Source organism: Pezoporus flaviventris, unplaced genomic scaffold, assembly GCF_033815535.1.
Source record: "Pezoporus flaviventris isolate CSIRO_AGI_PZ_B2104156 unplaced genomic scaffold, CSIRO_AGI_Pfla_v1 ptg000014l, whole genome shotgun sequence".
Classification (NCBI taxonomy): Eukaryota; Metazoa; Chordata; class Aves; order Psittaciformes; family Psittacidae; genus Pezoporus; species Pezoporus flaviventris.
Window position 1 is genome coordinate 929634 of NW_026892562.1, and position 21502 is coordinate 951135.

At 39.8% G+C, this 21502-nt stretch overlaps 1 protein-coding gene across 2 annotated transcripts; it reads right to left on the reverse strand.

Annotated features, from left to right (window-relative positions):
- Positions 1 to 1502: 1502 nt before the first annotated feature.
- ZDHHC13 (zinc finger DHHC-type palmitoyltransferase 13) lies at positions 1503 to 20412 on the reverse strand. Of its 2 annotated transcripts, none has more exons than XM_061453092.1 (17): positions 20319 to 20412; positions 19115 to 19257; positions 18601 to 18723; positions 18061 to 18138; positions 16614 to 16758; positions 15235 to 15299; positions 14347 to 14509; positions 13710 to 13835; positions 13280 to 13413; positions 12396 to 12498; positions 9393 to 9515; positions 7486 to 7548; positions 6981 to 7074; positions 5467 to 5550; positions 3984 to 4141; positions 2482 to 2579; positions 1503 to 1711 (listed from the first exon to the last, which is right to left on the reverse strand). In XM_061453092.1, exons 1-17 carry the CDS (start codon positions 20337 to 20339, stop codon positions 1576 to 1578), a joined length of 1857 nt encoding a protein of 618 aa, XP_061309076.1. In that variant the 5' UTR covers positions 20340 to 20412; the 3' UTR covers positions 1503 to 1575. The 2 variants fall into 2 exon arrangements, with proteins under 2 accessions (XP_061309076.1, XP_061309077.1); XM_061453093.1 differs by lacking the exon at positions 20319 to 20412 and adding an exon at positions 20267 to 20282.
- Between the last annotated feature and the right edge of the window lie 1090 nt (positions 20413 to 21502).

Here is a 21502-nt window from a genome sequence, read left to right on the forward strand (position 1 = left end):
CTTCACATTGTTCTTACTTGAATTTGCTTGTGCATAGTTCTACAATGTCACAGATAAATGCATTTCACTGAGATGAATTAAATACCCCACTTCTTAACTACAGGAATTGCATTTCATTGCAGTACTTCACTTTCATGTTACCAATTCCAGATGGTATTTATTTTCCTGATCTTGATCTGTTTCCCTGTTGGTTTTCATTATTACCTACTTCGACTTATAGTCAAACCCACACTGCTCTTCTTGGGAACATGGCTGACATCTGGTTATTAAAGATCTATGCATGCAGGTGGAAAAAAAAAAATTGCGCTTTTTGTATACATTTGTCACGGTTTAAGCCCAGCCAGTAACTCAGAACCACTCAGCTGCTCGCTCACTCTCCCTCTTTCTTCCCCCCCTTGCCCCCGGAAGGATGGGGAGGAGAATCGAAAGAGTGTAACTCCCACGGGTTGAGATAAGAACAGTCCAGTAACTAAGGTATAACACAAATCACTGCTGCTGCTACCACCAATAATAACGATAATGGAAAAAACAAGAGGTGAGAACATGAAACTGACAGGTGAGAAGGAAACCAAAAAACACAAGTGATGCACAATACAATTGCTCACCACCTGCTGACCGATACCCAGCCTGATGCAAGAAGCCATCTGGGCTTGCTGGGTAACTCCCCCCAGTTTATATACTGGGCAAGACATGCTGCGGTATAGAATACCCCTTTGGTTAGTTTGAGTCAGGTGTCCTGTCTCTGCTTCCTTCCGGCTTCTTTTGTCCCTCCTCACTGGCAGAGCATGAGAGACTGACAAGTCTGTGATCAGGATAAGCATTACTTAGCAACAACTAAAAACACTGGTGTGTTATCAGCACTGTTCTCAGGCTAAAGTCAAAAACACAGCACTGCACCAGCTACTAAGAAGGAGAAAAATAACTGGTACAGCTGAACCCAGGACAACATTGCTCTTTTCCACCATCAACTTAACCATTTTCACACACTAACAGGGCATATATCCATGCAAAACAGGAGGCAAAGAGTCAGGTGTTTTCTTATGGCTTTGTGCCTACCTGTTCTTACACACCTCACTGGTCACAAATCCCTTGACTATTTCAGCCTGTAAAAACACCCTTAGAAGCAAGAAAGACCTATTTTATCACATGTAAGCCCTCCAAATACAAATACTTAAAAGAGTTTTTCACAACATCAGTAATAAAATTATAGTGCAAATGTAACAATTTTTTTAAATGGGAACATTCCCTTTCATTTACAAATATAATTTTCTTTTATTATCTGCAAAATAAAGCAAAGGCTAAAACATGGTTTTGAAATTCCACTCTATAAACTTACCCTGAAAAATATACTCTTAGTCACATAAAATTTCAGATAGTTTAAGTTCAAACTATGCATCACAGACATATAGTGATTGTTCCATATACAAATCTGTTGTAGCTTATGCAAGATAGGTTTAATATTTGAAACGGTAATAAAAACAAAACCAAGGAACTTCAGAACAATTTGTAAAAACTAACAAAATATCCAGTTTTATTTAGCTTTCAGCTCAATGGTTTTAGAAATTATGCAAAACTTCATACAGAATGAACAGTTTTCTCCTTTGCCAGATAAAGAAGGTTGTATTGCTTGGTCCAGTCAATTACATTGGGTTTGAACATACCAAAGCAACGGCACTGAAAAAAGTCTGCAAGGTTCTGGAAGCATCCAAGACTGAAAAGGAAAGAAATACCCATTAATAAACCTAACAAAAGAGGACTGCAAGCATCAAACATACACATTCACCGTAAGACACTACATAAGACAGACATAAGGCTGTCAATGAAGACAGCTCTGGGAGAAGAAACATAAGCACAGTTCTCCATTGACCATCATTCCTTTGTTGAACTTTTAAACTTGTATTACATTAAAGACTTCTACAACCTGTATTACATCATAGAATGAGAACAGATTAAGTTCCCCTCCAATATTAAAAAGTTAGTAAGATCTCATCTGCTCCCACACATGAGGAAACAGAGAATCCTAGTATAACAGGGAAACCTTGGTACTGGTTTCTCTGTTGAACTAACTATCACACGAGAAGGCAGAAAGGAGTCACTTCATAGCTGAATTCTCTTTCTAAACCTACAGCACACACACACAGATTGATGAATAAATTAAAGGACAATATTCCCTCATCCCCAAAATAGTGTCTACTGATGAATGCTATGGACTGATGCTATGGATACACTACGCTATGCACCTCTTTTTCCTATATATTCTGCCATGCAAGAAAGAACCCCAGCAGCTCTTATGCTGGCTGCTTATTTCCCAGGGCAAAGCAAGTTCTCAGCAAGATAAATGAGGTCCACTCCCTTCTCTTAGCACAGCTCCCAACAGGCATGACCAGCACACCCACAGAATACCACGTTTTTGCATTTATGAAACAGTGAAGCAAATCAGTACTGAAATGTGTTTAAAACATGCTCTTCATGAATACTCACTTGTATGGAGTCCTCCTGAGTGAAAGAGCATGCTTAGAAGATTTTCTCTGTATTAGGAGGTTCATTCTTTCATGTGAGGTCAATCCCAAGAATGCAATCTTACCAAAATGAATATGTAAAATATGGTTAAAACATGAATATCACAAATTCAAATTCTGGTGCTACCAAAAGCTACTACTGGGAAGGGAGGGATGGGAAGAGGTTTGCTATATCTAACTAAGTAACTACTGCCATAATTAATGACTGAAAAGTATGTTTTTACACATCAATTGGACTAAACCCAGAAAACTGTAACATTAACACTTACGCTGAAGAGGCAAGCTTATTTGGGATGACTGTACTGTACTTTCAAGACTGTATTTCACAGATGTCTACAGAAGTTTAAGATTACAGGCATTAAGCACTTATCTCCTCAGATTTTGTCTATAATCTACCACACAAATTGGTAAAGATCCTCCAAAAAGACCAAGTGGCTTAGCAAAAAAGATGTAGATGTAAAAAAAAAAAAAAGTAGATGTCAGAGACTCAAATTCTTCTTTTTCTTTATTCCATGTCTTCTTTACTGAGCTTCATAAAATGAAAGAAGTTGGTGTTGGGTTTTTTTTGCATATTTGCTTACCTATTCCTTCTTCCATTTTCTTCTTTTCTTAGCAAAATCTTATACAGTTTTTGGCTGAATGCCACACTATCATAAAGCAGCACATTTACAAATGACTATGCTCAAAACATGGTAGTTAACTGTAAATATCCTACCTAGAACCTTTTTTTGTTTTTTTCCAGCATGGTATCTCAGTAATGGACATGATGAAAGGTAAGCATGGACATTACAGACATCTAGCAGTACACATTGCAAGTTGTGGATAATTTTTTAAACAAGATGGTAAAAAAGGCTTTAGCTCAGTACGCTTAACACATATTTAGATGACACATCTTTCCTAAAAGCTGATAAACAAGCCGTTTCCTACATGTTCTTAAGACAGCTGTTCTCCATCTTGTTTGCATAGCCAAGTGCTCTCTGAGAACAACATAACCAAGAAATTCGACAGTCCTCACCAGGATCCCATCCAGCTCATCATTTTATTGTAGCAATGGGATTTAACGCAGTGTAATGATGCACTGCTGAGCTCTGCCATGGAATCTTTGATTCAGGCTAATCATGTTATTGAGCTTTTGTGCCATTTTGGGGGCACTAATACCACTTCTATTAGAAAATGTCTTTAAATAAGTCTTTATACGTTTGGAATTTTTGATGACCACTAAACCCAGAACTCAGTGACAGGAATGATTTGCAGGCTGTAATCCTACTTTTAACATGGAAATGCTGAATGCACAAGTACCTATGAAACTGAAAGGACTGCACTGAGATTTAACGAAAGCACCTATATGTGACATTCATTAACCAAGGAAAACAGGCACAGTTCTTATGGCAGCAGATCATGTAGGGAAAAGCTTTAACATGATGCCTCTTAAAGAGAGGAGCAGAAACTGAAACAAACTACTACCTGATAAAGCTGAACAATCAGCCACAACGAAGCCCACCCAGTATGAAAACAGGCTAGTGCAAACATGTAGAAAACCCACGGGGAACAATAGATTATCTGTGTGAAGTACGCCCATGCTCCATCTTGATGGTAACTCGTTGCACAATGATTTGTCCAATCTGGCAAGATGAATAATCAGTTAATTATGTTATTAAGCCACTTAAGAACTGAACAAAGATTGTTTGCATGGAATTAATATTACCTAGCAATATGATCTAGAATACCATGTTTGATACATCATGTTCCCACTTAAAAGCACCCACAGAGATCTGTGACTGCTTGCTATTCTGGCTGCATAATTGTTACATTATGTATTTATAACCCACATAACCCCATTTTCCTTGAAGGACCATTCAAGGCACTGACTACATTCTTGATATTATATTGAAATAAGTCATCACCTCTTATTGTCAAGACTTCTGAAATTTTGCTTCATGCACGTTTGTAATTTTAGGGCAAGAACTTATCATTTATCCTTAATACCATCGTCAACAGAAGAAGACACGATGGTGAAAATGCCAAGAAAGCCGCATTTAGCACTACTAAATATGCCTACCACATAGGCATTTAACCTATTAAAAAATCCCCACAAGCTAGAAGCAGAGCAACCTCTTTTTGCTTCTGTGGCAGTAGAACAATGAAAGGTTCTACTTTCCTCCCATGTTCCTGCACACACAGGAAACAGAGAAAAACCACATGCTTTCTGCATATATATAAGACCACCAGTAAAAGACAGGAAAGCAAGACATGTTCATACAAGTATCCTGCATTCTCCACTACCGTAGCTGTTTCAGTTCACTATCTTGAACATCGACCCACTTCAATATAATGTAAAGTAATATAAAATAAAATTTAGAACTTTTTACTTAAAAGGTACTTTACTTAAAAGAATGTATAACTACATTCTAAGGGCTCTACTCTCTCCAAGGAATGTCTCTGTTTTCCAGTTTGGATTTATCAGTTAGATAGACAGTTCTACTCAAAGTCATCATTACCTTAAAAATAAAAAGACACTTTGGCAAGTGTTCAATATAGTTATTTCCAAATAACAAAATCAATACAGCCTTTGCAATAAAGTATTTACAAACTGATTTTCCATTACAGTGAAGGCTATCCAGGCTAGAACCTGCAACCTGACATTCCTCCACATGGCTTCCCTATTTCACCTAAGATAAATGCTTACTGATACTGTATTTTCTAATGGACATCCCACTAGAGCTCTAGAGTAGCTCTTACTCAACACACATGTAAGTAGACATTTGACCAAAGACTCAGATATGATGTATTTTCATTTAAAGATGGAATTCCAAGATAAAAGCACTGCTGAAATATGGTATTATTTGTGCAAGTATCATCACACTTGCTGGAAATGAAATACTGAAAATTGAAGACCATACACACACATCTTCGAGAGATAACTTGATATAAATTCATGGATACATACACAGAAGAGTTCCATAAAGCACCCAGACACTGGTCATAGTTAGGAAAGACAGGAACAGCAGGTAGTAACAATGGTTCCCAATGCCTGAATTTGAGACAAGATTAAAAAAAAAAAAAAAAAGGTTGACTTTCTAAAATTCAGCAGTACTTGCATTTCCCTTTAAGTTCATAGGACTAAGAAGTTAGCCAGATTTGTCTCTTCTTCAGAGCATGCCTTTAGCTGTTTTGGCTAGATGAGGACTAACTATGCAACCACAGCTCTCACTATGCACAGTACAGTTGTCTCATATGACTGAAAAATCTAAGCTGTTCAATTTAATTGTTTGACTTTTGTGTGCTTCAGAACTGCAAACACAGGCATGAAAAACTCGAGACTTCTGTCAGAGAAACTGTTACATGAAGATATACAAACATTTTCCTTCAAATTACAATCAGTATTGCTCAAAGCTTTGAAACAATGCATCAGAAGGATGTCTCACCACCTTATAACAAACGCTGTAAAAATATTTTCAAGTATTTAACACTGCAAAAAGCAATTGGCAAAAGAATGCTAAAAATACATTGCTACAGATAGAAAATTCTAACCTTTCTGTCTTAAGCATCACCAGTAATGAGAGAGAAAGGAAGAATATGCTTGCTTCCCAAAGCACTGGTGGAAACACCATCCTTGGAAGTAAGTGTTCACAGACTGTGTAGATGAGGCCCTCAGTGACCTGGTTTAGTGGTGGCCTTGGCAATGCTGGGGGAATGGTTGGACTTGATAATCCTAAAGCTCTTTTCCAACCCAGCTGATTCTGTGAAAGAGGGAGTTTCTCAAAGAACACCAAAACAAGGCACTCTGCAGGGTTAAATGGTCCAGCTGCTCCACTGCACTGTCTCTAACAGTGACAACAGGCAACATCAGTCCAAGAGGACACGTGAGGCTGGCCACTTTGTACAGCTCATTCTCCTCATCCACAGCTTCTCTCTTAAAATGTCAGAGCGTACATACTTGTTTAGTTCTTTTAGTAGCTACTTTTGGACACACTGTACAACCATTTGTCTAATCCCTTTCTGAACCTTCTGATGCTGCCTGTATCTGCAAACCCTTATGGCAGCAAGCTCCAAATTTCCTCTGCCTGCAATGTAAAGACTTCTTTTTTCCTTCACCAATTTTAAATCCAGATGCTATTCTCACTGAGCCTTCCCTAGTATGATGTGCCTCGCAAATACCCGTTCTGCATTCACTTTAGCCACCATTTCATTGCTTCCTGTTGTTCCTGTTACTCTTTCTCTCAAAAGGAGAAGTCTCAGACTTTTTGGCCCCTACTTTCAGGCTGACCAACCCATCTCTTTAACAATTACAGTTGCCTTTCTCTCAACCATCTAACTCATTTCCCTCTGGCATCTATCAGTAAGCCCTTCAGTATCAACTATGTATTCTTACATGAGGTGTGCTCTCTCTCTCAGGAGATAAATGTTATTTCTGCAACTTTTTAAATATGTGGCATTTTCTGATAAAACAAACCCTCTCACCAATGCACTGTCCAGTCCACAGAGAATGATGATCATATCTGGCTACACATGAATCACAAGCAAGGCAATGCACAGATCTCAAAGGCTTCCTTACCTAGTTGAGAGGAAGGAAAAGAATATAGCCATAGCAAAAGCATCTATTGCACTAAACCTTAGAGCATCAGCTCATAGGCACCATCATATTTCGTCCTCTATAACATACATTTACTTCGTATAACAAACATATTCTATACTCTAACAGACCTCACAACATGCAACATAGACAAGAACTATAAATCTTAATTTTACAAAAAAATTAATAGAAATAATTATTTTATTAAGATTAGAGTTCAAGGATATCAAAGCATCTCTTTTGTCACTGTAAAAGAAAAACATAAATCTAAATAACACAAAACAAACTATGCATGTAACACTTACATTACAAGCGATAAGGAGAAAGCTTTTTATAGCAGGACTGAGTAAAAGCCAAATTCAAGAAGCAAACAAATACCAAAACCTCACTTACAAGACATGATGTGCAAAACGTTCTGAAGTCCAAGCAATTTGCTTCTGCAAGAGCTCCAATGTTCTGAAAGACAAAGTAGTTTGTGCTTGTGTTTGGATCGCATTTCCAGGGGGATGTGAAGATTTTTACATTAGGCCTTTTGCAACTCATCAGCATTTTGAGTGCCAAGCATTGATAGGAATAAGTGCTCAATGTTTAAAAAGGTCTGTGAGAAACACCAGACAGCAAAGACTGATGTAACTTCCCCCATGCAGAATTACCCAGAAAACTATCTCTGTTGCCAAAATTAATTAACCATGTGGATGAAGTATTCTTCAAAATGAGATGGTCTTAAGACTATCTCATCTATCCATGCCAAGTGCAAGGTCCTACACCTGGGTCTGAGCAATCCCAGGCACAGCTACAGGTTGGGCAGAGAAGAGATTCAGAGCAGCCCTGTGGAGAAGGACTTGGGGGTGTTGGTTGATGAGAAAATGAACATGAGCCGGCTTCAGTGTGCGCTCACAGCCCAGAAGGCCAACCGTATCCTGGCCTGCATCAAAAGGAGTGTGACCAGCAGGTCGAAGGAGGTGATTCTGCCCCTCTACTCTGCTCTCGTGAGACCTCATTTGGAGTATTGTGTGCAGTTCTGGTGTCTTCAACATAAAAAGGACATGGAACTGTTGGAACAAGTCCAGAGGAGGGACATGAGGATGATCAGGGGACTGGAGCACCTCCCGTATGAAGACAGGCTGAGAAAGTTGGGGCTGTTCAGCCTGGAGAAGAGAAGGCTGCATGGAGACCTCATAGCAGCCTTCCAGTATCTGAAGGGGGCCTACAAGGATGCTGGGGAGAGACTCTTCATTAGAGACTCTAGTGATAAGACAAGGGGTAACAGGTTAAAACTTAAACAGGGGAAGTTTAGATTGGATATAAGGAGGAAGTTCTTTACTGTTAGGGTGGTGAGGCACTGGAATGGGTTGCCCAGGGAAGCTGTGAATGCTCCATTCCTGGCAGTGTTCAATGCCAGGTTGGACAGAGCCTTGGGTGACATGGTTTAGTGTGAGGCATCCCTGCCCATGGCAGGGGGGGTGGAACTTGATGATCTTAACGTCCTTTCCAACCCTAACTATTCTATGATTCTAAGATACAAGATACCTCTCAGGTAGTCAGCCAGACCTCAGAGACATGAGGAGAGCTGCTGTATTTACTGTTCTGTCATACATACTAGGTAGACAACATTTACTAGTCCTGTGGCAAAAAGCTCAAAACACAGTTCTCACTGGCAATCTGAACAAATACAACCTCTTGGAGAGCAATGAAATGACAAACACAACGCACTCCTTAATCCACAAGTTGGGGAGACCAAATATCAAAGTCCCTACTGATTTCTTTTTGCCATTCTAAGAGAGAGCTAGGAAATAGCACGTCATTTACATGATGCCTAAGCACAAAAATCAAACCATTATATGCATCTTCAAAGCATCTAACAAAATTTAAGTAATTTCTAGCCTTTGAGCTAGAAATGTCTATGTTTTATGAGCATGGAGAGTTGTAGGAAAGCATCGTGAATATCTCTTGCTAAACTGAGACAACTGGAGTGGCAACCATACAAAATTCGTATTTATGAAGTGAAGTTCTATGTGAGTTTATATCGCAGATAACACCAATGGTTCTGTACAATGTTTTGGCAAAGGTCACATTTCAATGAAAAGATGGAAGCAAGCCCATTATGGCAGGATTATGAAGATAAGGAAACAAGCAGTAGAAGGACACATTATCTACTATCTACGTTGTGCGATGCTGTTGCTAAAAACCCATAAGAGTATTTCACTGCTTTCAAGACTAACAAAGCTGCACATGATGATGAAAATAACCATCTCTTGCACCAGATGAGCCCTTCCCTCTGTTTTTATGAAGTCACCTACCTCCTTCCTTTCTTTTTCTGAGGTCTTAATATATCCAGGATTGGTTCTCCAAGTTTTATAAAAATAATAAAGAAGACCCACCACGCTGAGCATGACAGTGATTTCAAGAATTCTATCTGTTCCATGTAATATTCAGGTTAAGGAATATATTCTATCACTGCTATCTGTCAAAGAAAATCCTCTAAAATTAGTTTATTACTTCACAAGCAACACACAAAAAGGAAAAGAATAAATTTCACTTTTCTAGTAGGATCCTCTCTGCTCTTTAGAGGACACCATATTGGAGAAGTTGAATACTCTGTCCAGTTTGAGCATTTGAGAAGACTTTTACAACTGCACAAACAATATAGCTCTCTGTCATCCTCACTAGCAGAGTGCAGATTTTTGCCTTTAAGTATATGACAGATTCAAAGTGAATTCAATTTCTTCTTTTTCTCACTCAAGTTTGTCTATTTGACTGCAACAATACCAATCAGACATGCATAGCAGACATGCATAGTTACTGAATTTCCAGCAGCTGTGAGATTTGGCTGACTGCATCATACACCCCGAAGTCACTGAACACGCCTTTACTGTTTTCTAGGTCCTGCCCTCTTGTTTGTTTTAGCTAAAACCACTGAGTAAACTCAGACAGAAAGATGCAACTGGAAATCACCCTGGAAATACCTTTGTCACTAAAAAAAACTATACTAAGCACACACTGACAAAACACTTCCGAAGGTAATGGGATAGCTACTGGGAGTTATTCTTCCCTCACAAATATACTACAAAATCCATGGAATCGCAGAATGGTTAGGATGGAAGGGATCTCAAAGTTCATCCAGCTCCAACCCCCTGCCACGGGCAGGGACACCTTCCACTAGACGAGGCTGCTCCAAGCCCTGTCCAACCTGGCCTTAACACTGCCAGGGATGGTGCAGCCACAGCTTCTCTGGGCAAGCTGTGCCATGATGATGAAATGACAAACTTCTTGTCTAATTAGACATTTTTCCTCTTGCATACCATTTGCTTTTACCCAGTGGCTGACTATTTTAATTTAAGTCTATGGAGAGAATTCATCTCTCATGATCACCGGAGAACCAGATTGAAATTCAGTACGGTTATTTGCTGCAACATCTCTAGCAGACAAATTATTATGCAAGAGGGAGGATATACAGTCATTAGGAACATGATTTTTACACTAGGTACATAAAACATCTGCATGTCAGGTGAAAGGGGGAGAACAACATGTCAAGATTAACTGTCTCTATACAGCAACAGAGGACTGTGGAGTGGGACAAATTTCACACCAGTTAAATCCAAGCATTGACCTTGAGAGCACAGATAGCTAAAGAACAGTCCATGATGCCACCAAGGAGCAGTCAGAGCTCCCAAGCCTGGATTTCATCTCCAGTGACCTCTCAATTGCTATATAACCACACAATGCGAGTAACTCTTAAAGATCAAGTTCTGCAACCTCAAGGTTGCTTTGTCTTATGAACTAACAACATTGCAAATACCTCTAATTAAAATCTAGATGATAAATTACAACATATTAGCACTGAATTTTAGCAGACCTATAGCTGTGTTAGGGCTGAGAGAAGTCCTTAATTAGAATGGTTGGATTTCCATTCAGTCTAGAGGAACAGTTTGACAGTTTGATAAAAACAGCTAACCAAAATAGTGAACAATTTTATAACACTCAAATCTGTGAGCAGTTCCAGAAGGAAAACACATTCACGAGGAAAAGGGCTAGATACTAAAATGGAAACTACCCACTTTTGCCCATGTCACCAAGCTCTGGCTAGACCTTCAAGAATATTGCTCTGCTCCCTATCTTCAGCAGAGTGGCTGACTCAACACCCTCCTGTTGGAATTAGATCTCCTTTTCATGCATATGACACCAAGAAAATCTTAAAACTTCACAGTGCAACCCTGACAAGCATATGCACGTACCCCCAGAGGGAATATACTTATCAGTTTACCCAAGTTAATCCTGATAATTCTATTAAGGACATCTTAATTGGGAACAATACAAAAGAAAATGCCATTTAAAGGATGAAGTAATCAAAAATTCATTAAAATTGTGTAGCACTATATTACAGCTGGTTTAGTACAAAATTATTTACAGTTCTAAGTATGTCTCTAAAGGGTTTTTTTCATAAAACTCAACCAATGAATAAACAGAAGTCCCCTGTGTAACTTCCAAGGGCAGTGGTGGAATCTCTGTCCCTGGAAGTGTTCAAAAACTGTGCAGACAAGGCTGTCAGTGCCATGGTTTAGGGGTAGCTTTGGCAGTGCTGGAGTAAAGGCTGGACTTGATGATCGTAAAGGTCTTTTCCAACCCAGTTGACCCTATGATTCCATAAGCACAGGGCACTGAAAAGCAAGTGTAAACTACTACAACTTTTTTGTACTAATCAGTGCAAAGCCTCTTGAAAGAAAGCAAAAGAAATGTAGAAATTACTTCACTGCACACTAAGGATGCAGCATAATCTGTGAATGGATAGGAGACTGGAAGATCTACTTTGGAGAGACCTGAAGAAATTTGTTCCTTGTTTTTTTGGTGGTAAGTATACTGTTTTTAAAAGCAGAAGCACGAATTTCACTAACTGTCAAATCCTTGTCATTTTAGAAAGAAGAGATTTTTCTTATTAATGCATTTGTTATCCTGTTATATAATTGAGACTCTCATACAGTATAGTCACATGGAGATGTTAACAGAGACAATCAGGTTTATAACAAAGATGCCTTCCTTTTGATATTCCAGGAAGATAAGAAATAGCTCAGATTTATACACAAATATCTGATACAATAAAAAGGTACAAATTTTTAGTCCATATATAACCTGAAATTGAAGTCAAATTTATTTCAACCCTGCCTGATAGAAGTAAACCAGTCTTATCAGATGTCAACAGTCATGTAGAATTATCTGTCACTGTTCATTACTACTTGCATGACCAAGCCTACATTTATTAAGAACTGTTAAGGAGAGTTCTATTGAATTTCTTGAGTATAAAGGATATCAGGCAGGAACCAGAAAAACCAGGTCACAGACATCCAAAATATGGAACTTAGCAGAAATGCTGTGGGAAGGTGCCTTAGATTCTTGAGCCCCACAAGTTGCCTAAAAAGGATGTTAAAAGAAAAAAAAAAATATTAAAAAAATATATTTAAACCATAACTCCGCAGAGTATCCATCATCTGTTCAGTTATTTTTAAAATTTCACACATGCAGCACACTTCACATCTCTCAAAGTAATCAGTTCTCCTCACTCAAATGCATTCTTCAGCCAGATGTGTAGGGAGTTAACTGCAACAAATTAAACTGCAGAATGCTCTACTCCAGCCTGGTATTAAATATCAGAAGTGCTGTAGCAGTGGGTGAAAATTGCAATCCCTCTCTATTTGCACACTGCTGCAGGAACTGTTGAAGAAAGCAGGAAAGCTGTGAAACATCTCAGGATAACACTGGGAGGTCTGGGGAACAGGAGGGGAGTGAATGGTTCATTAAAGCTCATTCTGTGCCAAAAATACAGAAATAAGAGTTGAGATAAAGTAAATTTCTGAGCATTGTGCATTGACATCTGTGTCTACTGGCTGCAAACCTTCAGTAACACCCTCTTTATCACTAAAATTAGCTAGTGGACTGCTTAAACATTTTAGTGGTTTGGGGCTTTTATCCAAATTTTTCAGTGAAACTATTATTTTGCACACCTAAAGACATTCCATTTCTATGGTCATTCTAAAAAGTACATATATTTAAATCCTTCACACACACTGCAATCATTTCTCAGGAAGTATTTTTTTGCTAAGTGAAAATAAACTCTGAAAAGACTATTGCATTAGATACCTTATATGGTGTCTGTACCAATGAAATACATGTATAGAGAGAAAAAGCCACAAACCTCACAAACAGAGCCATCCCCAACAGCAGGAAGAGGAGCAGACCTCCTTTCAAAAGCCAAGAATCAAAACTTAAGTTCATGACGTATCCTACGGCCCACATAAATGTCAAGGAAGATGCAAACAGCAGGACGAGCTATTAAGATTATTATGGTTAAAATATGACAAAGTATTCAAGCAGGACTTACTTCAAAAGTATTTAGCTAATGTAATAACAAATGCTGAAAGACTCAAGATAGGTAAGGTAAGGTGATAGACAACACAAAATCCCCACCCAAACCACTGCTACATGCTTTAAAGAATTTCAGTTTTGTGCACCCAGTTTCAGAAACCATAGGTGATCCTCTTGTTAGGAAAGAGTTGGCCTGCATTATTATTCTAAACACAGAATGCTCTAGATTTATTTCCATTAGTTTTTACTCAGGAAATTACCTCATATTTCTCTACTATTTTCAGTAACATATCATTTCTTCTGCTCCTCATTCTTTCTTCCTCTTTTACCATATAAACCATGAATCGATTCAGACTTTGATAAGCAAGGTCACATGGTGTCTCTCCCTTTAACAACAGAAATGTTTAGTTATTTATGCACTTAACACATATATGCTTTCCCTTTTAACAGAAGCAAAAAATAAATATAGCTATAACAAGAATAACTGGTCAATCACTTCCCAGCCCCTCCCCTTTTATTTTAAGGCAAGAAAAAGCTAAATTCAGAGTTTTAACGTGCTTAGTCCAGTGCTTTGTAGTTCAGAAACCTGCTGCTTGTTTTCAGATTGCATCCATTCGAGTTACCTGCTGGACCGTCTCCAACAACCTGAAACACTGAACTGAAAGATGGAGAGAGGGCAAAAAATTTGCAAAAGAAAATCAGTGACTGAAAGGCTCAGCTGTCCATATAATGAACATTGCAAAGAATCTCTGCATCCATACTTTGAGCCACACCACAAGAAAGGTGATAATTCCTCAGTGCAAATGATACCCGAAGTAGAGAGGACTCAGGTTTTTCTTTACATTCATTTCACACATTCATGCCCCATGGAATGAAGTATCATGAAAGAAATTGCACCTTGACATTTTTTATGTCCAGGCTAGCACCAGCTTCCAGCAACAGATCCACTGCACTAGTATTTCCCGATGCTATTGCCCAATGCAGTGCAGTATTCTTTTGAACATTGTCTACGGCATTGAGAGAGGGGTTAAACTTTAAGAGAAGCCTCGTGGGTTCTGGTCTAGGTGAAAATAAAGTATAAAAGTTAACAGACAGAAAATCTTGGATATGAAGATATGAGTATCTTGGAATATGAAGAAGATATTGGATATGAAAATTTTGAACATCTTATAAAAAACACTGTTCCTCTCTGTGAAATAACAGCAGATACACAAAGCCTTGTCTCAGAACTTGCTCATCAACAGTAAATCTGAGTTTACAGTTCAGGACCTAGCTTCAGGGTTTTTCTCCAGACTGTATTATTTTACCATTTTAACAAAAACAGAGTATATACACAGGTTGTATACAGACCAGGGTTTGAGCAACCTGGACTAGTGGAAGGTGTCCCTGCCCATGGCAGGGAGTTGGAACTGGATGAGCTTTAAAGTCCCTTCCAACCCAAACCATTCTGTGATTCTACAATAGCATCTTTCTACAGTACTGCATATCAGCTTACATCTTCACATTTTATTTATTCTAAATGCAGCCACCTCTTGATTTTCATTTCTGGGAAAGCATAATAATGCTGCACACGGCTCAGCCACAAACCTAATTTTATTTTAGAAATTCATTTGACTTTCTTTGCTATATCCAATTGGCCACTTCATAACTCCTGATCTCTGAAATACTGAATATTTTAGTACAACTAAAAGGGAAAGGAATGTCAGTTTAACAAAAAAATTTCATAAAAGTCATCTCACTGCTTCCTGGGTACAATAGATTCTGATGAAGATACTTGCTACTTACCCAATGGCTTTTTGTGCTGCTAACATTAACGGTGTTTGTCCATTGAAGTCTGTGGTGTCTACGTTCTAAGTACAAGAAAAAGATAACAAGCAAATGATTACCAGGGATTTCAGGAGACAGAGTTAGATGGTCAGATTTGGAGCTATACAACTGGCTTAGCTGCACTAATAGAAAGAAAATGGAAAGAAACCAAACTGTACCAGCCAAGAAGCCAATGCTCGTTTAAACATTTTTCTCTTTGCTCTGTGAGCACTCCATGAGCATTCCCTTCCTAATACACTGAGTCTCCACTATGGAAATTTTTAAAGGACAGTCTGCACCAAGGGCATTTTTAAGGGAAGCATGTTAACCACATTTCTTGTCCTGTTTTGCACAAAGATATTATAAATAAAATGGACTTCGAAAAGCAACGTTAACCACCTTCTTTGCATGAATAGAAGTACATAACAGAATGTCCAAGTACACAAAACTGGTTTATTAAAACAACAACAAAAAAAAAGGGATTACATATCTTAAGACATAATTATTTAATCATCTAACTTGCATTACCTAATAGTATTCACAATGAAAATTTCCTTCTTCCCTGCCTCCACCCATCATTAAGTCAAAGCAGAATAACTTAAAAGAAATGTTTAATCACTTGAATTTTTTTAGTTGAAGATAGATGGGCTAAAAGTTTCCTTAAGTCTGTGATATATACCAACCATACCTACATTCTAGAAGTCAGTCACTCTACTAGACAGCTCTACGAGAAACATACTTACCAAATCTTTAAATCTTAATACTCAGTGCTTCAAAGAAAGAGTCTAGATCATGTAAAACTCTACTCTTATTTTTATTAGCAAATTATTACACTTGGAATTAATTCTGCTTATTTCAGATGTAAGCTAAGCAGACATCAACTAGAGTAGATACAATATAAAAGGGCAGAATAAACAAACATTTGTAATATAGAATTCAGACCTAGGCTGGTCATCTATTTTGCACACTTCAATTGATGGACAATTGCACAGACCATTAGCTATAAAACTGTAATTAAATAGCAAATGCTTCCTGCTGTAGATATGGCATATAGTGCTTTTTGTTCTCAGGTAAGGGCCAGTTACTTTACAGCACCACAAATCTGCATAGTCTTAACAACTCTCCTTAAACACTCTGAATTGTGTGTTATTGTGACAAGAACAGGGGAGGGTATTAAAACAAAAACCAAACACATAAAAATGATGAATAATTTAAGTTGCTCTGGACTTGTGGCACAGGGAAATTGCTGTCAAATACCTGCTTGTCATCTAGAAAATAAAGCAGTTAATTCTGAAATGTATCATACACACAGGTATGTACTCAAAGTAGAAAACAACAGTGGGACATCAACAACATACCTGGCCTTTGGATATGAGGTAAGCTACAATGGGCACATGTTGGAACAGCACTGCTAAATGAATGCTACTGAATCCTTCCCCATCAATAAGACTGGGATCTGCTCCACATTTCAACAGTAGCATGACCATAGGTAGATGTCCTTGTCTGTAATAATACATAAAATAAAACTAGAAATGACAAAAAAGACAGACATTCTAATGAAATCATTGCCTTAATAATTCTCATAGGTAGTCTGAAAAAGAAAGAATCTGTTCAGATTGTTGTGGTTTTATTAAGGAAATTACTTTTTTAAGATTAAATTTTATAGCAGAAAATTGTATTAAAAACACACCTTAATAGATCAACCTATGGCAAACCATTAATTTAGAATACAATGGTTATTCTACAGTAATTTCTCCTGTGAGCACGTCTTCCTCTGAAGAAGTATCTAACTTTGGCAGAAGACTAAGACAGGCCAGTAGAAAGTACTGATCTCCTGATATGAGAATCTGCATTCGGAGAAGTTATCCCAGAACAATTATTTAAGGCTATGTTTCTTCCCAGATGAGCAGTGCTTTTGTCCTTTTGGTCATTTAACTCAAATACTGTCCTAGAAGCTAAAGCTGAATGATTTTAAAAGTATCAATTGAACAGATGTCATCTAGAGCATATCCAGAAACAGCAGATCCAACCTGACGTTAAACATGCAAGCACCAACAGTCACCATCGCCCAGGAAGATACTGTATGCTAGGGGGTTGGAACTGGATGAAATTTAAGGTCCCTTCCAACCCAATCCATTCTATAATTTCATGTTTGTGGTTGCAGCTCTAAGAAGCCCAGGAGGAAAAGCTGATGGCACTGGGAGATAAAGGCCAAAGACCTCTCTACTGCCTCTGAACAACAAGGTGGCTTACAGTGGTCCTACTGCTATAAACTTGTGTTTCAAGTCCAGGACTTGCAACATTGAGTCTTATGAGAGCACACCAAGGTGTGGAGTGCAGAAGCTAAGAAGCGTTTAGTGCAGAAGCTAAAACGATTGAAAGCATATTAACTAAACAGGCTGCTGTCTGAGGGGAACAGTGACCACAACTTTTTCAGACTTAAACTGTGCCCTAATAAGCACCACCAGCAATCTTCAGTACCCTAACATAACAAGCTTTCTTTGCCCTAAGGCAGGACTTAGGAAGTCTGAACAGCATTGCTCCATCCCCAGGGAAACTTCAAAATGGGAGTTCAAATGACTGAAGCACAGATACTCACATAACACAACTCCGTGGCTTGCAAAGCCGCCAGGGATCAGAGAACAGATTTCAGCATGACTATGCACATGCTGCAAAATCTCTTATACCTCAATAAATTAAACCCACCACAGTGTTTGATTTACAATGACCACTTCTGTACTACACAAAATGCTACTATAACTGTTAATCCTAACAGATTTACAATAGGAGTTGAAAGCAGCATACCTAACGGCCCAATGAAGGGGAGTTGAATTCAAATCTCCACCTAGCTGATCCACTATTGCACCTTTGGAAATATAATACCTGTGTAACAGCAACATAAGATTAAGAACAGCCAAAAAAATTAAAACATGATACTAAGGATAACATAGCTCTAGTAGTAAATAGCTTATAATAAAAATTCACTTAGAGAAGCAAATGGACAAGAGAATTTTTTCAGTAAAGAATGCTGGTTTGAAAAAATGTTTAAGAACAAATACAGTCATTAGCAAGGCACTTATAAAATCAGCTTTAATCTTTGTTAAACAAACCAAACCAGGAAAATCTAATGATTTCAAGTACTACATAATTTTACATATAAAGAAACCAAGGTAATTTTACATTTGAGTGACATTCTCACAAAGGTAATTAGGTTAAAAATGTGAATTTTATGCTTTTCTTCCCAAACAACATGTTTGTTTCTTTTGAAGTAAAATAGTGACAAAGTGATTATAAACAATGGAGGCAGAATACTCATGTTACTTTCCCAAGGACTCTAGAGCTTACTTAACCAGCTCCTGTCTGTTGTTTATTGCTGCCCAGTGAAGAAGAGTCACATTTTCTTTGTCTGGTTGTCGAACATCATATCCCGCTTCTACCAATTCTTTGCATCGCTCTATCATTCCATATCTTAAATGAGAAAAAATAATTGATATACTTATCATCCATTTGTTAAGTATCCTCCAGTTTAGAGACAGCTGCATACTAAAGAAAAACAAATCTCATCAAGAATCACCAGCAGCTCCTATTTCAGCAAATTTCACATCGCATTCAATGGAAGTCTAGTGAAAAGAGTTGGCCTGAACCTTGATGAGCAGAACTTTCTACCTAACTAATACGGTTGAGATACTACTGTTTCTGATAAAAATACTTGTAACGATACTTTTAAATTATTTTCCTTCTTTCACTATGGGGAGAAAATGAAACTAAAATTTTCCTTTGCAAAAATACCCAACCTGGCTCACATTTGAGGACACTCCCATCTATTTCAATATTCTGCACACACAGAACATATACTTACTGTGTAGCCTTGACAATATCACAAATGCTGGGGTCTTCAACGACGGGATCCATTCCTGGTAGCACTGGGAGATCTTTATCCCCATGGGCACTGAGGCAGTTGTGCATATGAGGTCGATGAGGCCCGTGGCAATGGCCTTTACACTGTTGGTTAACAAAGCATCTGTCAACAAACACTTTTTATATACTGTACACCACACCTCCTTATTGCATTAATAAGAATAAGCAAGTTCATTTAAAGCACAGTTAAAGCCATCTGACAAGAGACTAGTCCTTTTATTTAGCACAGGGACATGGGAGGATGGAAGAGTGACGGTTAAGGTCCATCAGTTACAAAGGATGTCAAGCACCTTGCAGAGCTGGCTCTTGTTAAAACACCCTTACCTACAGTAATGCTGCTGTGCTAGAAATGCCAGCCTATACCTACAAGAAAGCTAGAGAGGGACTTTTTACAAGGATATCCTAGTGATAAGGTAAGGGGAAAAGGCTTTAAACTAGACGAGGAAAGATTCAGATTAGGTATTAGGAAGTTCTTCCCTGTGAGGGTGCTGAGGCACTGGCACAGGTTGCCCAGAGAAGCTGTGTCTGCCCCATCCCTGGCAGTGTTCAAGGCCAGGTTGGATGGGGCCTGGAGCAACCTGGTCTAGTGGAAGGTGTCCCTGCCCGTGGCAGGGGGTTGGGACTGGATGAGCTTTAAGGTCTATTCCAACCAAAACCATTCCGTGATCCATTGAGCAGGTTTTGAACCGCCAGAACAGTCGGCATCCAGAGGGCCCGCCGCGCACAGCGGTTCCAGGAGAGGAGCCCTCCAGGCAGAACACGGGCCTCCCCTCTCCGTCAAGGGCAAGCCGCAAGAACCCTCACGCGCCGGCGGACACCTCCCGCTCCCTCCCTGCTCGCTGTGAGGAAGCCCCCGCCCTCCTCAGCCTCGCATCTGGCTGCGAGGGCCCGCCCTGTGCCCCCAACCCCACCGGAGGGGAGCAGCCCCAGCGAAGGCTGCACATCGGCCGGGTCCGGCGCCTCTCCCTGGCTCCAACCTCCTGCACCCCGCCGACAGCCTGCCGCCGGAGCCCGAAACCGCCGGCCGGCCCCACCCGTCGCCTCACGGGGCCTCGGGGCCCTCAAGAACAAGGCAGCGAAGCCCTGGACTAACCGAGGGCAGGCCCAGCATCCCTCCCCCCCAGCACTCCCGGGGCTCCCCTCACCGCCGGGCCACCACCAGCCATCCTCGCTGTGCCCGGAGCTCCGCGCCTGCCGCAGCTTCCTGCTCCCGCTTCCTGGTTACCGGCTCCGAGGGGCGGGCCCGAGCCCTCACGGCCCAGGCAGCCGCGGTACAGACTAGCTGTGTGCCCCAGCCGGCCGCAGCAAGAAGGCTCAGCCGACAGCGGTATAGCCGCAATCCTCGCCTACAAAAGACTTCCGAAGGGTGTAACTCCCACTCACACCACCTCGTACAACAGGAGGCGCCCAGAGAACGCTTGGAAGCAGCACAGAGTTCTAAGTCGGTTTTAAAATGGGAGGAGGAGTTTGCAATCCTCCTAAAGCTTGCAAGTGTATTGACACCTGGTAATGTTATAAGCAAATATTACAGTATGAAAGGTTACCAAAAAATTATCCCAGTGTGGAGCCCACTGCCTCATTGCTAGCAGTCCAAGCACTGGTCAAAACACTGGGGGAGTGCCCAGACTCTAGTATAAGGCAGGTACAGCAGGGGCATAAGAAGTTTTATTAAGGCAATCATAAACCCATTCGCCACTGCTCTGGGGTTTGATCTTGCAACCTTTGTAACAGTCATTTGGCATGTCTGTATGTTTCTTGGCAAATGGCCACATTAACAGCTATCTTGGGAGAACTGGAAATGGCTGTTGGTTTCACGCTGTGGTCTGTAAGTCAGCTGGAAGATGCCTTTGCTCCTTGTTCTTCCTCTTCTCCCTCTTCGATCCATGGAAAATCTCAGTGTGAGCTGACAGAGATCTGAACAGGTCTGGGGGCTGTGTGCAGAGATTTCCAATCTGGTAAGCACAAACCGGGCCTGGCATTTCAGCTGTATTTGCAGCTCAGTGTTGCTGACTTGGAGAAGGGATGGTTCTTCACAATGTTCCTGAAGGAGGTCATACTGTGTTAGTGAGTTTGCCAGCTACCAAACTTTCTGTAAGGTGTGAACACCTGGCCGAGAAGGAAAATTTCAGCAGGAAACACTCAAACCACTTTTTTGTTGTTGTTTGCAAGAAATAAACAGGAACATGTCACCCCTACAGCCCTTAGGCTTGTCAAATGTCACACTGAAAACACTCACAAACCCCACCAGAATGCTGTGGAGAATGATGGGACCATGCAGAGAGCAGCTGTCAGGATGCTTTACAGTCACAAAAGCAACTTTATTTTTTTT

Bases quoted from the DNA above. Each gene is read 5' to 3' on its own strand.
- ZDHHC13 (XM_061453092.1), bottom strand. From the start codon at position 20,339: ATGGCTGGTGGTGGCCCGGCG. The intron at 16,759-18,060 runs GTATGCTGCTTT...GTATTATTACAG, and splicing joins CCCCTTCATTGGGCCGTTAG to ACAAGGACATCTACCTATGG. The intron at 9,516-12,395 runs ATCCTTTATACT...TGAATATTACAT, and splicing joins TTTTCTGGTTCCTGCCTGAT to GGAACAGATAGAATTCTTGA.